General features: G+C 58.4%; 1 protein-coding gene and 1 pseudogene across 2 annotated transcripts in view; both read left to right on the top strand.

Moving 5' to 3' along the window:
- Positions 1–2,684: 2,684 nt before the first annotated feature.
- LOC121281901 lies at positions 2,685–4,758 on the top strand (annotated as a pseudogene).
- A 216-nt stretch (positions 4,759–4,974) lies between these two features.
- LOC121282052 (tripeptidyl-peptidase 2-like) overlaps positions 4,975–16,146 on the top strand; it is a 121,540-nt gene continuing 110,368 nt past the window's right edge. For both annotated transcript variants that reach the window (XM_041195445.1, XM_041195444.1), the window contains exon 1: positions 4,975–5,184. In XM_041195445.1, the coding sequence (XP_041051379.1) occupies positions 5,008–5,184 (177 nt within the window). In that variant the 5' untranslated portion in view covers positions 4,975–5,007. The remainder of the gene's footprint in view (positions 5,185–16,146) is intronic.

Genomic DNA, 16,146 nt, shown 5'->3' with positions numbered 1-16,146 from the left:
CTGGCTCCCCCTCAACAACCCTACTTGTTACATCCTTGAAAAATTCCAGTAGATTTGTCAAGCATGATTTCCCTTTTGTAAATCCACATCTCTGGAGAGGGGAATCTCTGTCTGATTCTGCCACTGTTTTCCAAGTGCTCAGCTATTAAATCTTCTATAATGGACACTAGAATTTTCCCCACTACTGACATCAGGCTGACTGGTCTATCATTCCCCGTTTTCCCTCTACCTCCCTTTTTAAAATAATGGGGTTACATTAGCTACCCTCCAATCTGTAGAAACTGTTCTAGAGTCCATAGAATCTCAGAAGATGACCACCAATGCATCCACTATTTCTAGGGCCACTTCCTTAAGAACTCTGTGAATTCACATTCCACCAACTACCATGGCAGGATTTGAACCCACATCCCCAAAGCGTTGTCTTGGATCTCTGAATTATTTGTCTAATGAAAACACCACTATGCCAACACCTTCCCTGAGTAAAACACATGTTCAATAATTCTGTTTTTCCTAATGTGTTTGCATTTTGAATGCAACAGCAAATAGAACATGGCAATAAATTGATTTTGATAGACTTCTGTCCTCAAAAAGATGAATGCTGCAGGAGGATTTGACCTTTCAAGACAGAGATTGATAGAGAGCCGGGTAAAGGTACTGAGAGATCTCAGGCAAAGGTGCGTAAATGGAGTTGAAGTATGGCATAGTCATGATCGCATTAAATGGTGGAACAGGCTCAAAAGCTGAATGACCCCCCCGCCGTCTCGCTGCTGTGAATCTAAGGCAAATAAGTCAATACAGCTTCAACGAAGTAACAGAAACTGGTTTGATATTGATTGTAAATTTCTCACAATTTTATTATGATTTTAAATTTCAGTGGAATAGAAGCCAGAACAGCGGGGGCTGCCTCGGCACTGTGGGAGGCGATATGTGGGGGGGTACTATAGGGGTGGGGGGGCGAGCCTCAGCTTTATAAACAATCAACACTCATCATCTGAACACACCCGGTTACCATGGACCCTCCCATTTATCATGGTGACCCCTTTGGCTCCAGTTACCATTCCCCCCACTCCCCCCCTGGTTGCTATCAACCACCCCCCCTCCCCTGCCCCCATCACCCCCTCTCCCCCAGTTGCAATGATCCTGGTTGCCATGACCACCGGTTTTTAAAAGAATTATTCATTCACAAGACATTTAGGGCCAGCATTTTCATTGCCCATCCCCAATTGCCCTTGAGCAGCCTTAGAACTATAGAACCATAGCAAATAGAAACACGCCTTCTTGAGCCGCTGCAGTCCATGTGGTGTAGGTACACCCATAGTGCTGTTAGGGAGGGAGCTCCAGGATTTTGACCCAGCGACACTGAAGGAATGGTGATATATTTCCAAGTCAGGATGGTGAGTGGCTCGGAGGGGAACTTCCAGGTGGTGCTGTTCCCAAACGTCTGCTCCATTTGTCCTTCTAGGTGGTAGAAGTCGCAGGTTTGGAAAGTGCTGTCGAAGAAGCCTTGGTGAGTTGCTGCAATGTATCTTGTAGATGATGCACACTTTGCTGCCACTGTGCGTTCGTGGTGGAGGCAGGGGATGTTGGAGGTGGTGGACGGGTTGCAAATCAAGCGGGCTGCCTTATCCTGGATGGTGTCGAGCTTCTTGAGTGTTGATGGAGCTGCACTCATCCAGGCAAGTGTAGAGTGTTCCATCACACTCCTGACTTATGCCTTGTAAGTGGTGGACAGGCTTTGGGGAGTCCAGAGGTGAGTTACTCGGCACAGGATTCCCAGCCTCTGACCTGTTCTTATAGCCACACGATTGTTATGGCCCAGATTGCCATGCAAAGCCCACCGGTTGCTGTAGCCCCATTTTCCATGGCTCCATGGTTACATATGAATTAAGAGCTGGATAGGCCACACCCCCATTCGATAAGATCACGGCTAATCTGATTGTAACCATAACTCCAAATTCTCACCTACCTCCAATAGCCTTTCACCCACTTGCTTATCAAGAATCTATCTCCCTCTGCCTGAAAAATATTCAAAGACTCTGCTTCCATCGCAGTTTGAGGAAGTGCATTCCAGACTCAAGACCCTCTGAGAAAAAATTCCTCCTCATCTCGACTTTTTTTTTAAAACAGTGACTCCCAGTTCTAGATTCTCCCACAAGAGGAAACATCCATTCCACATCCACCCCGTCAAGAACCCTCAGAATGTTATAAGTTTCAATCAAGCCGCCTCTTACTCTTCTAACCTCCAGTGGATACAAGTCTAGACTGTCCAACCTTTCCTCATGGACAACCCGCCCATTCCAGGTATTGGTCCAATAAAAGTCCTCTGAACTGCTTCCGATGGATTTACATCCTTCCTTAAATAAGGAGACCAATAATGTACACAGTATTCCAGATGCACCCTGTACAACTGAAACATAAGCTTTCTACTTTTGTATTCAATTTCACTCGCATCAAACTATAACATTCTATTAGTTTTTTCTAATTATTTGCTGTACATGCCCTTCCCCTCTCCACTGCCATGCACTCCTCCCCTCCCCATTGTCAAACCCCCTCCCCTCCCCCACCCCCTCCCCCTCCCCACAGCCATGCCCACCCTCCTCCCCCTCGCCCTGCCCTTCCCCTCACCATGCACTCTCCCATACCAATACACACCCCCTCCCCCACAGCCATGCCCACCCCCTCCCCCTCCCCCTCCCCCACAGCCATGCCCACCCCCTCCCCCTCCCCCACAGCCATGCCCACCCCCTCCCCCTCCCCCTCCCCCACAGCCATGCCCACCCCCTCCCCCTCCCCCTCCCCCACAGCCATGCCCACCCCCTCCCCCTCCCCCTCCCCCACAGCCATGCCCACCCCCTCCCCCTCCCCCTCCCCCACAGCCATGCCCACCCCCTCCCCCTCCCCCTCCCCCACCCCCTTCCCCTCCCCCACAGCCATGCCCACCCCCTCCCCCACCCCCTCCCCCTCCCCCACCCCCTCCCCCTCCCCCACAGCCATGCCCACCCCCTCCCCCACCCCCTCCCCCACCCCCTCCCCCACCCCCACAGCCATGCCCACCCCCTCCCCTCCCCCTCCCCTCCCCCACCCCCTCCCCTCCCCCTCCCCCTCCCCCACCCCCTCCCCCTCCCCCACAGCCATGCCCACACCCTCCCCTCCCCCACCCCCTCCCCCTCCCCCACAGCCATGCCCACCCCCTCCCCTCCCCCACCCCCACAGCCATGCCCACCCCCTCCCCTCCCCCTCCCCCTCCCCCTCCCCCTCCCCCACCCCCTCCCCCTCCCCCACAGCCATGCCCCTCCCCCTCCCCTCCCCCACCCCCTCCCCCTCCCCCACAGCCATGCCCACCCCCTCCCCTCCCCCTCCCCCACCCCCTCCCCCTCCCCCACAGCCATGCCCACCCCCTCCCCTCCCCCTCCCCCACCCCCTCCCCTCCCCCTCCCCCTCCCCCACCCCTCCCCCTCCCACACAGCCATGCCCACCCCCTCCCCTCCCCCTCCCCCACCCCCTCCCCTCCCCACCCCCTCCCCCTCCCCCACAGCCATGCCCACCCCCTCCCCTCCCCCTCCCCCACCCCCTCCCCTCCCCCACCCCCTCCCCCTCCCCCACAGCCATGCCCACCCCCCTCCCCCACCCCTCCCCCTCCCCCTCCCCCACCCCCTCCCCTCCCCCACCCCCTCCCCCTCCCCCACAGCCATGCCCACCCCCTCCCCCTCCCCCACAGCCATGCCCACCCCCCTCCCCCTCCCCCTCCCCCACAGCCATGCCCACCCCCTCCCCCTCCCCCACAGCCATGCCCACCCCCTCCCCCTCCCCCTCCCCCACAGCCATGCCCACCCCCTCCCCCTCCCCCTCCCCCACAGCCATGCCCACCCCCTCCCCCTCCCCCTCCCCCACCCCCTTCCCCTCCCCCACAGCCATGCCCACCCCCTCCCCCACCCCCTCCCCCTCCCCCACCCCCCTCCCCCTCCCCCACAGCCATGCCCACCCCCTCCCCCACCCCCTCCCCCACCCCCTCCCCCACCCCCACAGCCATGCCCACCCCCTCCCCTCCCCCTCCCCTCCCCCACCCCCTCCCCTCCCCCTCCCCTCCCCCACCCCCTCCCCTCCCCCTCCCCCTCCCCCACCCCCTCCCCCTCCCCCACAGCCATGCCCACACCCTCCCCTCCCCCACCCCCTCCCCCTCCCCCACAGCCATGCCCACCCCCTCCCCTCCCCCACCCCCACAGCCATGCCCACCCCCTCCCCTCCCCCTCCCCCTCCCCCACCCCCTCCCCCACCCCCTCCCCCTCCCCCACAGCCATGCCCCTCCCCCTCCCCTCCCCCACCCCCTCCCCCTCCCCCACAGCCATGCCCACACCCTCCCCTCCCCCACCCCCTCCCCCTCCCCCACAGCCATGCCCACCCCCTCCCCTCCCCCTCCCCCACCCCCTCCCCTCCCCCTCCCCCACCCCTCCCCCTCCCCCTCCCCCACCCCCTCCCCTCCCCCACCCCCTCCCCCTCCCCCACAGCCATGCCCACCCCCTCCCCTCCCCCTCCCCCACCCCCTCCCCTCCCCCACCCCCTCCCCCTCCCCCACAGCCATGCCCACCCCCTCCCCTCCCCCTCCCCCACCCCCTCCCCCTCCCCCACAGCCATGCCCACCCCCTCCCCCACCCCTCCCCCTCCCCCTCCCCTCCCCCACCCCCTCCCCCTCCCCCACAGCCATGCCCACCCCCTCCCCCTCCCCCACCCCCTCCCCCTCCCCCACAGCCATGCCCACCCCCTCCCCCACCCCTCCCCCTCCCCCTCCCCTCCCCCACCCCCTCCCCCTCCCCCACAGCCATGCCCACCCCCTCCCCTCCCCCTCCCCCACCCCCTCCCCTCCCCCTCCCCCACCCCTCCCCCTCCCCCTCCCCACCAGCCCATGCCCACCCCCTCCCCTCCCCCTCCCCTCCCCCTCCCGGGTTGCTATGCTACGCGGAAGTGTCGTCAGGCGGCGGGCGCTGAGCCGGAGCCGGATCCGGATCCGGGATGATGTCGGGTGTGAAGGAGCGGGGCCCGGGCTCGGCCTTCCCGATCCAGGCGCTGCTGCCCAAACTGGAGACCGGGGCTTCGGGCTTCGTGAGCCGGAGGCCGGAGAGTGACGGCCGCGGGGCCCTGATCGCGGTGCTGGACTCGGGGGTGGACCCGGGGGCGGCGGGACTGCAGGTACCGGGGGGGGGGGGAGGGGGGACTGGGCACCGACCCCGACCCCGACCCCGACCCCCACCCCCCCACTGACCCCCCCCCACTGATCACCCCCCCACTGATCACCCCGACCCCCCCCACTGACCCCCCCCCACTGATCACCCCGACCCCCCCCCACTGATCACCCCCCCACTGATCACCCCCACCCCCCCCCACTGACCCCCCCCCCACTGACCCCCCCCCACTGATCACCCGAACCCCCCCCCCACTGACCCCCCCCCACTGATCACCCCCCCCACTGATCACCCCGACCCCCCCCCACTGATCACCCCAACCCCCCCCACTGATCACCCCAACCCCCCCCCCACTGACCCCCCCCCACTGATCACCCCCCCACTGATCACCCCCGACCCCCCCCCCACTGATCACCCAACCCCCCCCCCACTGATCACCCCAACCCCCCCCCCACTGACCCCCCCACTGATCACCCCAACCCCCCCCCACTGATCACACCAAAACCCCCCCCCCACTGACCCCCCCACTGATCACCCCATCCCCCCCCCACTGATCACCCCAACCCCCCCCCCCACTGACCCCCCCACTGATCACCCCAAACCCCCCCCCACTGACCCCCCCCCACTGACACCCAACCCCCCCCCACTGACCCCCCCACTGATCACCCTCCCACTGACCCCCCCCCACTGATCACCCGACCCCCCCCCCACTGACCCCCCCCCACTGATCACCCCAACCCCCCCCCACTGATCACCCCATACCCCCCCCAACTGACCCCCCCCACTGATCACCCCCAACCCCCCCCCCACTGATCACCCCAACCCCCCCCCCACTGACCCCCCCACTGATCACCCCAACCCCCCCCCCCACTGATCACCCCAACCCCCCCCCACTGATCACCCCGACCCCCCCCCCACTGACCCCCCCCCACTGATCACCCCAACCCCCCCCCACTGATCACCCCAACCCCCCCCCACTGACCCCCCCCCACTGATCACCCCGACCCCCCCCCACTGATCACCCCGACCCCCCCCCCACTGACCCCCCCCCACTGATCACCCCGACCCCCCCCCACTGATCACCCCGACCCCCCCCCCACTGACCCCCCCCCCCACTGATCACCCCCACTGATCACCCCGACCCCCCCCACTGATCACCCCGACCCCCCCCCCACTGATCACCCCAACCCCCCCCCCCCACTGACCCCCCCCACTGATCACCCCAACCCCCCCCCCACTGACCCCCCCCCACTGATCACCCCAACCCCCCCCCACTGACCCCCCCCCACTGATCACCCCCCACTGACCCCCCCCACTGATCACCCCGACCCCCCCCCCACTGACCCCCCCCCACTGATCACCCCAACCCCCCCCCCACTGATCACCCCAACCCCCCCCCACTGACCCCCCCCACTGATCACCCCAACCCCCCCCCCACTGATCACCCCAACCCCCCCCCCACTGACCCCCCCCACTGATCACCCCAACCCCCCCCCCACTGATCACCCCAACCCCCCCCCACTGATCACCCCGACCCCCCCCCCACTGACCCCCCCCCACTGATCACCCCAACCCCCCCCCCACTGATCACCCCAACCCCCCCCCACTGACCCCCCCCCACTGATCACCCCGACCCCCCCCCACTGATCACCCCGACCCCCCCCCCACTGACCCCCCCCCACTGATCACCCCGACCCCCCCCCACTGATCACCCCGACCCCCCCCCCACTGACCCCCCCCCCACTGATCACCCCCACTGATCACCCCGACCCCCCCCACTGATCACCCCGACCCCCCCCCCCCACTGATCACCCCGACCCCCCCCACTGATCACCCCGACCCCCCCCCACTGATCACCCCGACCCCCCCCCCACTGACCCCCCCCACTGATCACCCCGACCCCCCCCCACTGATCACCCCGACCCCCCCCCACTGATCACCCCGACCCCCCCCCACTGATCACCCCGACCCCCCCCCCACTGATCACCCCCACCCCCCACCACTGACCCCCCCCCACTGATCACCCCGACCCCCCCCCCACTGATCACCCCCACCCCCCACCACTGACCCCCCCCCACTGATCACCCCGACCCCCCCCCCACTGACCCCCCCCCACTGATCACCCCGACCCCCCCCCACTGACCCCCCCCCACTGACCCCCCCCACTGATCACCCCGACCCCCCCCCCACTGATCACCCCGACCCCCCCCCCCACTGATCACCCCGACCCCCCCCCCACTGACCCCCCCCCCCCACTGACCCCCCCCACTGACCCCCCCCACTGATCACCCCGACCCCCCCCCACTGATCACCCCCCACTGACCCCCCCCACTGATCACCCCGACCCCCCCCCCACTGATCACCCCGACCCCCCCCCACTGACCCCCCCCCACTGATCACCCCGACCCCCCCCACTGACCCCCCCCCACTGACCCCCCCCACTGATCACCCCCCCACTGCCCCCCCCCACTGACCCCCCCCCCACTGACCCCCCCCACTGACCCCCCCCCACTGATCACCCCCCTACTGACCCCCCCCACTGACCCCCCCCCACTGATCACCCCCCCACTGACCCCCCCCACTGACCCCCCCCCACTGACCCCCCCCACTGACCCCCCCCCACTGACCCCCCCCACTGATCACCCCAACCCCCCCCCACTGATCACCCCGACCCCCCCCCCACTGATCACCCCCCCACTGATCACCCCGACCCCCACCCACTGACCCCCCCCCACTGATCACCCCCCACTGATCACCCCCCACTGATCACCCCGACCCCCCCCCACTGACCCCCCCCCACTGATCACCCCGACCCCCCCCCACTGATCACCCCCCACTGATCACCCCCCCACTGATCACCCTTACCCGACCCCCCCCCACTGATCACCCCGACCCCCCCCCCACTGATCACCCCAACCCCCCCCCACTGATCACCCCCCCACTGATCACCCTTACCCGACCCCCCCCCACTGATCACCCCGACCCCCCCCCACTGATCACCCCGACCCCCCCCCACTGATCACCCCGACCCCCCCCACTGATCACCCCCCCACTGATCACCCTTACCCGACCCCCCCCCACTGATCACCCCGACCCCCCCCACTGATCACCCCGACCCCCCCCCACTGATCACCCCGACCCCCCCCCACTGATCACCCCCCACTGATCACCCTTACCCGACCCCCCCCCACTGATCACCCCGACCCCCCCCACTGATCACCCCAACCCCCCCCCACTGATCACCCCGACCCCCCCCCACTGATCACCCCCCCACTGATCACCCTTACCCGACCCCCCCCCACTGATCACCCCGACCCCCCCCCACTGATCACCCCCACCCCCCCCCCACTGATCACCCCGACCCCCCCCCACTGATCACCCCGACCCCCCACCACTGATCACCCCGACCCCCCACCACTGATCACCCCCCCCACTGACCCCCCCCACCACTGATCACCCCGACCCCCCCCCACTGATTACCCCGACCCCCCCCCACTGATCACCCCGACCCCCCCACACTGATCACCCCGACCCCCCCCCACTGATCACCCCGACCCCCCCCACTGATCACCCCCGACCCCCCCCCCCACTGATCACCCCGACCCCCCCCACTGATCACCCCGACCCCCCCCCACTGATCACCCCGACCCCCCCCCACTGATCACCCCGACCCCCCACCACTGATCACCCCCCCCACTGACCCCCCCCCCACTGATCACCCCGACCCCCCCCCACTGATCACCCCGACCCCCCCCCACTGATTACCCCGACCCCCCCCCCACTGATCACCCCGACCCCCCCCCACTGATCACCCCGACCCCCCACCACTGATCACCCCCCCCACTGACCCCCCCACCACTGATCACCCCGACCCCCCCCCCACTGATCACCCCGACCCCCCACCACTGATCACCCCCCCCACTGACCCCCCCACCACTGATCACCCCGACCCCCCCCCACTGATCACCCCGACCCCCCCCCACTGATCACCCCGACCCCCCCCCCCACTGATCACCCCGACCCCCCCCCACTGATCACCCCGACCCCCCACCACTGATCACCCCCCCCACTGACCCCCCCACCACTGATCACCCCAACCCCCCCCCACTGATCACACCGACCCCCCCCCCCCACTGACCCCCCCACCACTGATCACCCCGACCCCCGCCCCACTGACCCCCCCACCACTGATCACCCCAAGCCCCCCCCCCCACTGACCCCCCCACCACTGATCACCCCGACCCCCCCCCACTGATCACCCCGACCCCCCCCCCCACTGAACCCCCCACCACTGATCACCCCGACCCCCCCCCCACTGACCCCCCCACCACTGATCACCCCGACCCCCCCCCCCACTGTCCCCCCCACCACTGATCACCCCGACCCCCCCCACTGATCACCCCGACCCCCCCCCCCACTGACCCCCCCACCACTGATCACCCCGACCCCCCCCCACTGATCACCCCGACCTCCCCCCAACTGACCCCCCCACCACTGATCACCCCGACCCCCCCCCCACTGATCACACCGACCCCCCCCCACTGATCACCCCGACCCCCCCCAACTGATCACCCCGACCCCCCCCACTGATCACCCCGACCCCCCCCCACTGATCACCCCGACCCCCCCCCCACTGATCACCCCGACCCCCCCCCACTGATCACACTGACCCCCCCCCCACTGATCACCCCAACCCCCCCCACTGACCCCCCCACCCCACTGATCACCCCGACCCCCCCCCACTGACCCCCCCCACTGATCACCCCCCCCACTGATCACCCCGACCCCCCCCCACTGACCCCCCCCACTGACCCCCCCCCCCACTGATCACCCCAACCCCCCCCACTGACCCCCCCCACTGATCACCCCCCCACTGATCACCCCAACCCCCCCCACTGACCCCCCCACTGATCACCCCCCCACTGATCACCCCGACCCCCCCCACTGACCCCCCCCCCACTGACCCCCCCCCACTGATCACCCCAACCCCCCCCCACTGATCACCCCGACCCCCCCCCCACTGATCACCCCAACCCCCCCTCCACTGATCACCCTGACCCCCCCACCCACTGAACACCCCGACTCCCCCCCACTGATCGCCCTTACCCTCCCCCCACTGAACACCCCGACCCTCCCATTGAACACCCTGACCCCCCTCCCACTGATCACCCCACCCCCCCCACCAAACATCCCCCCCCCGACTGAACACCCCGACCTCCCTCTCCCACTGAACACCAGAATCTACCTCACTCTGCCTTGATCCCTCGTTCTAGGTTTTACCACAAGAGGAAACATCCTGTCCACGTCCACCATGTCAAGGCCCCTCAGGATCTTATATGTTTCAATTAAGTCACCTCTTACTCTTCTAAACTCCAGCGGATACTAGCCTAGGCTGTCCAACCTTTCCTCATAATACAACCTGCCCATTTCTGTTATTAGTTTAGTCAACCTTCTCTGAACTGCTTCCACCACATTTATATCCTTCCTTACGTAAGGAGACCAGTACTGTACACAGTATTCCGGATATGGTCTCACCAGTGTCCTGCACATCTGAAGCGTAACCTCCCTACTTTTACGTTCAGTTTTCCTCACGTTTAACAATAACATTCTATTAGCTTTCCTAGTTACCTGCTGTACCTGCATATGTGATTCATGCACTAGTACACCCAGATGCCCCTGCATGTCAGAGCTCTGCAATCTTTCACCATGTAGATAATATGCTTCATTTTTATTCTTCCTGCCAGGACACCCAAAGTGCTTCAAGAGCCCCAAAGCCTTTTGCAGCCAATGAAATCCTTTTGAATTGTAGTTACTGTTGTCATGCAGGAGACGCTGAAGCTAAATTGTGATTAGTAAAAAGTTTCAACGATATTGGTTGAGCGATGGTCACCAGGGATAAACTGCCATTGATTTTTTTTTTACCTCCAACCTGAGAGGGCAGACTTGCTTTGACATCTCATCCGGAAGGCGGCATCTCACACAGTGCAGCACTCCCTCAGTACTGAGACTGTCAGCCTGGATTACGTGCTCAAGTGTCTGAAGTGAGACTTGAACCTGTGACTTTCTGACTTGGGCAAGAGTCTATCAACTGAGACAAGGCTGTCAGTGAGAGAGGTGTGCATTTGGCATTTTAGTCTCGCCACCAGGAAGTATAATGCCAAATTGACAAATTAGTTGCTTATAGGCTTCGCAGGCCAGATTAGCAGAATTTGTGGTCTGCATATGACACCTGAGTAATCATCAGCACACCCCAGTGGAATGATATGGGAAAGAAGGAGGCCCTTCAGCCCATCTCATCTGTGCCTATGCTGATATGTAGTTGGAATTCAGGGAGCAGACTGGTTATTGTCTCTGACAGTCTACCATGACACTTGCCCAGGTAATTTGCACTCCCAACATGCTGGTACTTAATTCCCTGTAGATCACTAGTGCATAGGACAGTTGACATGCTATCTACATTCTGGGGGATTCTGCAAGGCACATGACAGTTCTTAACAAAAACAGAAACAGAAATATCTGGAAAAACTCAGCAGGTCTGGCAGCGTCGGCGGAGAAGAGCACAGTTGACATTTCGAGTCCTCGTGACCCTTCAACAGAACTGTTCTGTTGAAGGGTCATGAGGACTCGAAACGTCAACTGTGCTCTTCTCCGCCGATGCTGCCAGACCTGCTGAGTTTTTCCAGGTATTTCTGTTTCTGTTTTTGTTTTGGATTTCCAGCAGTTTTTTGTTTTTATTTTTGTTTTTATTTTTGTTTTTATTTTTACCGTGACAGTTCTTGTCTGACCATTGCTGTGCTTGGTCTTCAAAAAGAGTAAGATTTAAAATGTTATTTAGTTGTTTAGTTGCCAGTCGGGGGTGGGGGAAGCAATGTTTGTTGAAATATTTTTTTTCAAAGGAGCAACTAAATAATGTAAATTTTTGTCTGATTTTGCTTATGACATTAAATAGTCGGGTATCAAAAAGCTTCATCATGAATGTTAGGGGAGTGATGGGTGATCTGGTGTTTAAAAAGGATTTAGTAGGTTCGATACAGAGCAACTATTCCTGCTGGTGGAAGCATGAACAAGGGGACATAAAATTGCAACTTGGTCATTCAGGTATGACATCAGGAAGTACATTTTTGCACACAAGTTGATGGCAATTGGGAATTCTCTCTCCTCTGAAAGGCTGGGGGAATAACTGGAGCTGTCAAGATTGAGATCAATAGACTATTGTTGTGTTAGGAAATCGAGGGATATGAAGCAAAGGCAGGTAAATAGAGTTGCAGTACAGAACATCCCTGATTTAATTTGAATGGCAGTCATTAGCAGGCACATTAGGGCTGAATTGCCTCTTCCTGTTCCAGCGACCCTCTTATTTACCAAACAATGTGGTGAGAATTTTTGTGGAGAGTTCAGACACAGGTTTGTTGAAGGCTGGGTATAGTCAGCAGCTCTTTGAAAAATTAAGCGTAAGCATGTTGGACCGATTGCTTCGTGATGTTAATTCGTGCACAGGCTTGGCCAGGCACCACTGAACACAAAGGGAGAGATATTGGCAGCTGTGCCTGTGAGCTGGAGAGAGAGAATGCTGGTACTGACCCGAGCAGGTGAGTTGACCAAAAACGATTTGGTCTATTTATTTTCCTTGCCTTGCTGTGCCTGATCGGCAATCTCTGACAAGCTGTGAAAGCACAGAAACAGAATCCAACCTAAAGACATGTGAGGTTAACTGGCATCTCCCCAACTCCTCATGGGTGATTTACCTGCAGTTACCTTCTCCAAATTTTACAGTATTGCTCTAAAAGCTGCTGGTAAAATTGTCTCTGTCACACCAGTGTCAATTGAAAGGGGTTTAAAGTAGAGGTGAGGACTGCCAAGGTGGTGCCAGTTACTGATTGTGTGTCTTGATCACACTGAATGGAGATATGTTCAGGACCTAATAAAACATGACGTTATTTCATTGACACCTTTGGTCTTTTTATACCTGGGCTAAAAGGATTAAATTATAAAGAGAAATTGCATCTGAGTGACAGGAAACAGAGAGCAGTGATAAATGGTTGTTTTTCAGATTGGAGGAAGGTTTGTAGTGGAGTTCCCCAGGGGTCAGTGTTGGGACCCTTGATCTTCTTCATGTATATTAATAACCTAGACTTTGGTGTGCAGGGCATGATTTCAAAATTTGCAGATTATATGAAGATTGGAAATGCTGTCAACTGTGATGGGGATAGTCTTGAACTTCAGAAGGACATAGACATGTTGATGGATTGGGCAGACAAGTGGCAGATGAAGTCCAATGCAGAGAAGTGTAAGGTGATTCATTTTGACAGGAAAAATATGGTGAGAAAGTATAAAATAAAGGGAGATCCTCTAAATGTAGTGCAGGAACAGAGGGACCTTGATGTACGTGTTTGTGGGAGCTTGCTGTGTGCAAATTGGCTGCTGCTTTTCCTACATAAGAATAATGACCACACTTCAAGGAGTATGTGATTAGCTGGAAAGCACTTTTGGACATCCTGAGGTTGTGAAAAGTGCTGTAAAAATGCATATCTTTCTTATCTTTTACTGGAACAAACTTGATTAGTTTCTGGTTACAGTGCTTCTATTCACAAAGTCATGCCCCCTCCACTTGAAACTAACAACTCATCTCAAGACAGTATTCTTTGATTTTTTTTAACTCTTCCCTGCCAACTGCCTCCCCCTCCCCACTCCAACACACACAAAAGAATTGTTTTCAAAGTTTGTTTTCATTCATTTGAGGGATATGAGCATCATCCCCCCCCCCCCCATCTTTAATTGCCCTTGAGAAGGTGGAGTGAGCCAGGTGTGCTGTCCTTTTTCGGTGTAGGTACACCCACAGTGCTGTTCAGAAGAGAGCTCCAAGATTTTGACCCACCGGCACTGAAGGAACAGTGACATAGTTCCAAGTCAGCTTGGAGGGGTTTGGAGGGGAACTTGCAGCAGTGTTCCCATACATCTGCTGCTCAAGTGAGTTACTTGCCACACAATTCCCAGCCTCTGACCTACTCTTGGAGCCACAGCATTTATATGGCTGGTCCGATTCAGTTTCTGGTCAATGGTAACCCCCAGGATGTTTTGGTGAGGGATTCAATGACGGTAATGGCATTTAATGTCAAGGGAAGATGGCTAAGTTCTCTCTTGTCAAAGATGGTCATTACTTGTATGGCACAAATGTCACTTGCCACTTATCAGCCCAAGCCTGATGTTGCTGCATGCAGGAGTTGTGAATGGTGAACATTGTGCAATCATCAGTGAACACCCCCAGTTCTAAGGGCCTCCTGTAGCAATGTCCTGGGGTTGAGATAATTGACTTCTAATAACTAAAAGCATCTTTCTATGTGCGAGGTATGAATCTAACTAGTGGAGACTTCAATTTTTACACAGCTGCTTGATGCTACACTGGGTCTGTTGCTTTAATGTCAAAGACAGTCACTCTGATCTGCAGCTTGCATAGATTGTTTCACTTTCAATTCATGATATTTGGACCATTCACAAAACCTTTTTTGATTAAAAGCAAAGATTGAGCTGTGCTTTCATCACCGTTGAGGTTAATAAATATTTTAGAGTGTTCCGAGTTTATGGTTTATTTTTCGAAAGGAAGTAGAGACTGTAGATATGAAAACTTAGCAGAAGTGTTTCTGGTTCATTCACTGACGCTTTTATTTCCAAGTCAGAAGGTGATGAGTTGAAGCCACACTATAAGACTGGAATGCATAATCTATACTGATACTTCAATGTTACCCTGTACCTGCGATGTTAAATAACATTGATCTTTTCCAAAAATAACTTCTTGCACATAAAACCTTTCGGTCTTTCTGAGAGTTGTATAAATGTTTGCTTGTTTTCTTCCAATGGGCGATAGATAATGGGGTGGGTTGAATCCAGGATGAATTAGTTTGATATGGTCTGCAGGAAGATTCTTTTAATATATAATTGCTTACAAGAATAATTCGTAAGATGTCATCTCCAAAATTATCAATTGTCATACATACATACAAACATGTGTATTAGGAGCAGGAGGAGGCCACTCAGCCCCTCGAGCTTGCTCTGCCATTCAATAAGATTATGGCTGATCTGAATGGCACCTCAACTCAACATTCCTGCCTACCCTTGATAACCTTTCGCCCCCTTGTTAATCAAGGATCTATCTAGCTCTGCCTTGAAAACATTCAAAGATTCTGTTCCAAAGACTCACAACCCTCTTGAGAGAAAAAAAAATTCTCATCTGTCTTAAATCGGTGACCCCTTACTTTTAAACAGTGAGCCCTAGTTCTAAAATCCCCCACAAGAGGAAACGTCCTCTCTGTATCCACCCTGTCAAGACCCCTCAGGATCTTAAAGGTTTCAATCAAGTCGCCTCTTACTCTTCTAAACTCCAGTGGACACAAGCCTAACTTGTTCAACCTTTCCTCATAAGACAACCTGGCCATTCCTGGTATCAGTCTAGTAAACCTTCTCTGAGCTGCTAATGCATTTACATCTTTCCTTAAATAAGGAGACTAATACAATACGCAGTACTCCAGATGTGGACTCACCAGTGCCTTGTACAATTGAAGCATAACCTCCCTACTTTTGTTTTCAATTCCCCTCACAATAAATGATGACGTTCTATTAGCTTTCCAAATTACTTGCTGTACCTGCATACCAACCTTTTGTAATTCATGTGCTAGGACACCCAGATCCCTCTGAATCTCAGAGCTCTGCAATCTCTCACCATTTAGATATTAAGCTTCTATTTTATTCTTCCTGCCAAAATGGACAATTTCACATTTGCCCACATTATTCTCGAGTGATTGTAAAAAAAAAATCCATTTGGGATCTGTACCAGCTTTAACTCTGATCTGTCTCCTTATTGACATTATACTCAGTGTGTTTGACTTCAGTTTACTTGCAATTTATTAGGAAGCTCTGATTCTATTTGTTACAACACAAAGTAGTTAATCATTGAGTATTCAGGGAGCAGGATAAT

The sequence above is a fragment of the Carcharodon carcharias genome, chromosome 9 (genome assembly GCF_017639515.1).
Source record: "Carcharodon carcharias isolate sCarCar2 chromosome 9, sCarCar2.pri, whole genome shotgun sequence".
Lineage (NCBI taxonomy): Eukaryota > Metazoa > Chordata > Chondrichthyes > Lamniformes > Lamnidae > Carcharodon > Carcharodon carcharias.
Note: the sequence above shows the minus strand (reverse complement) of the source record. Positions and strands in the feature narration are given on the sequence as shown.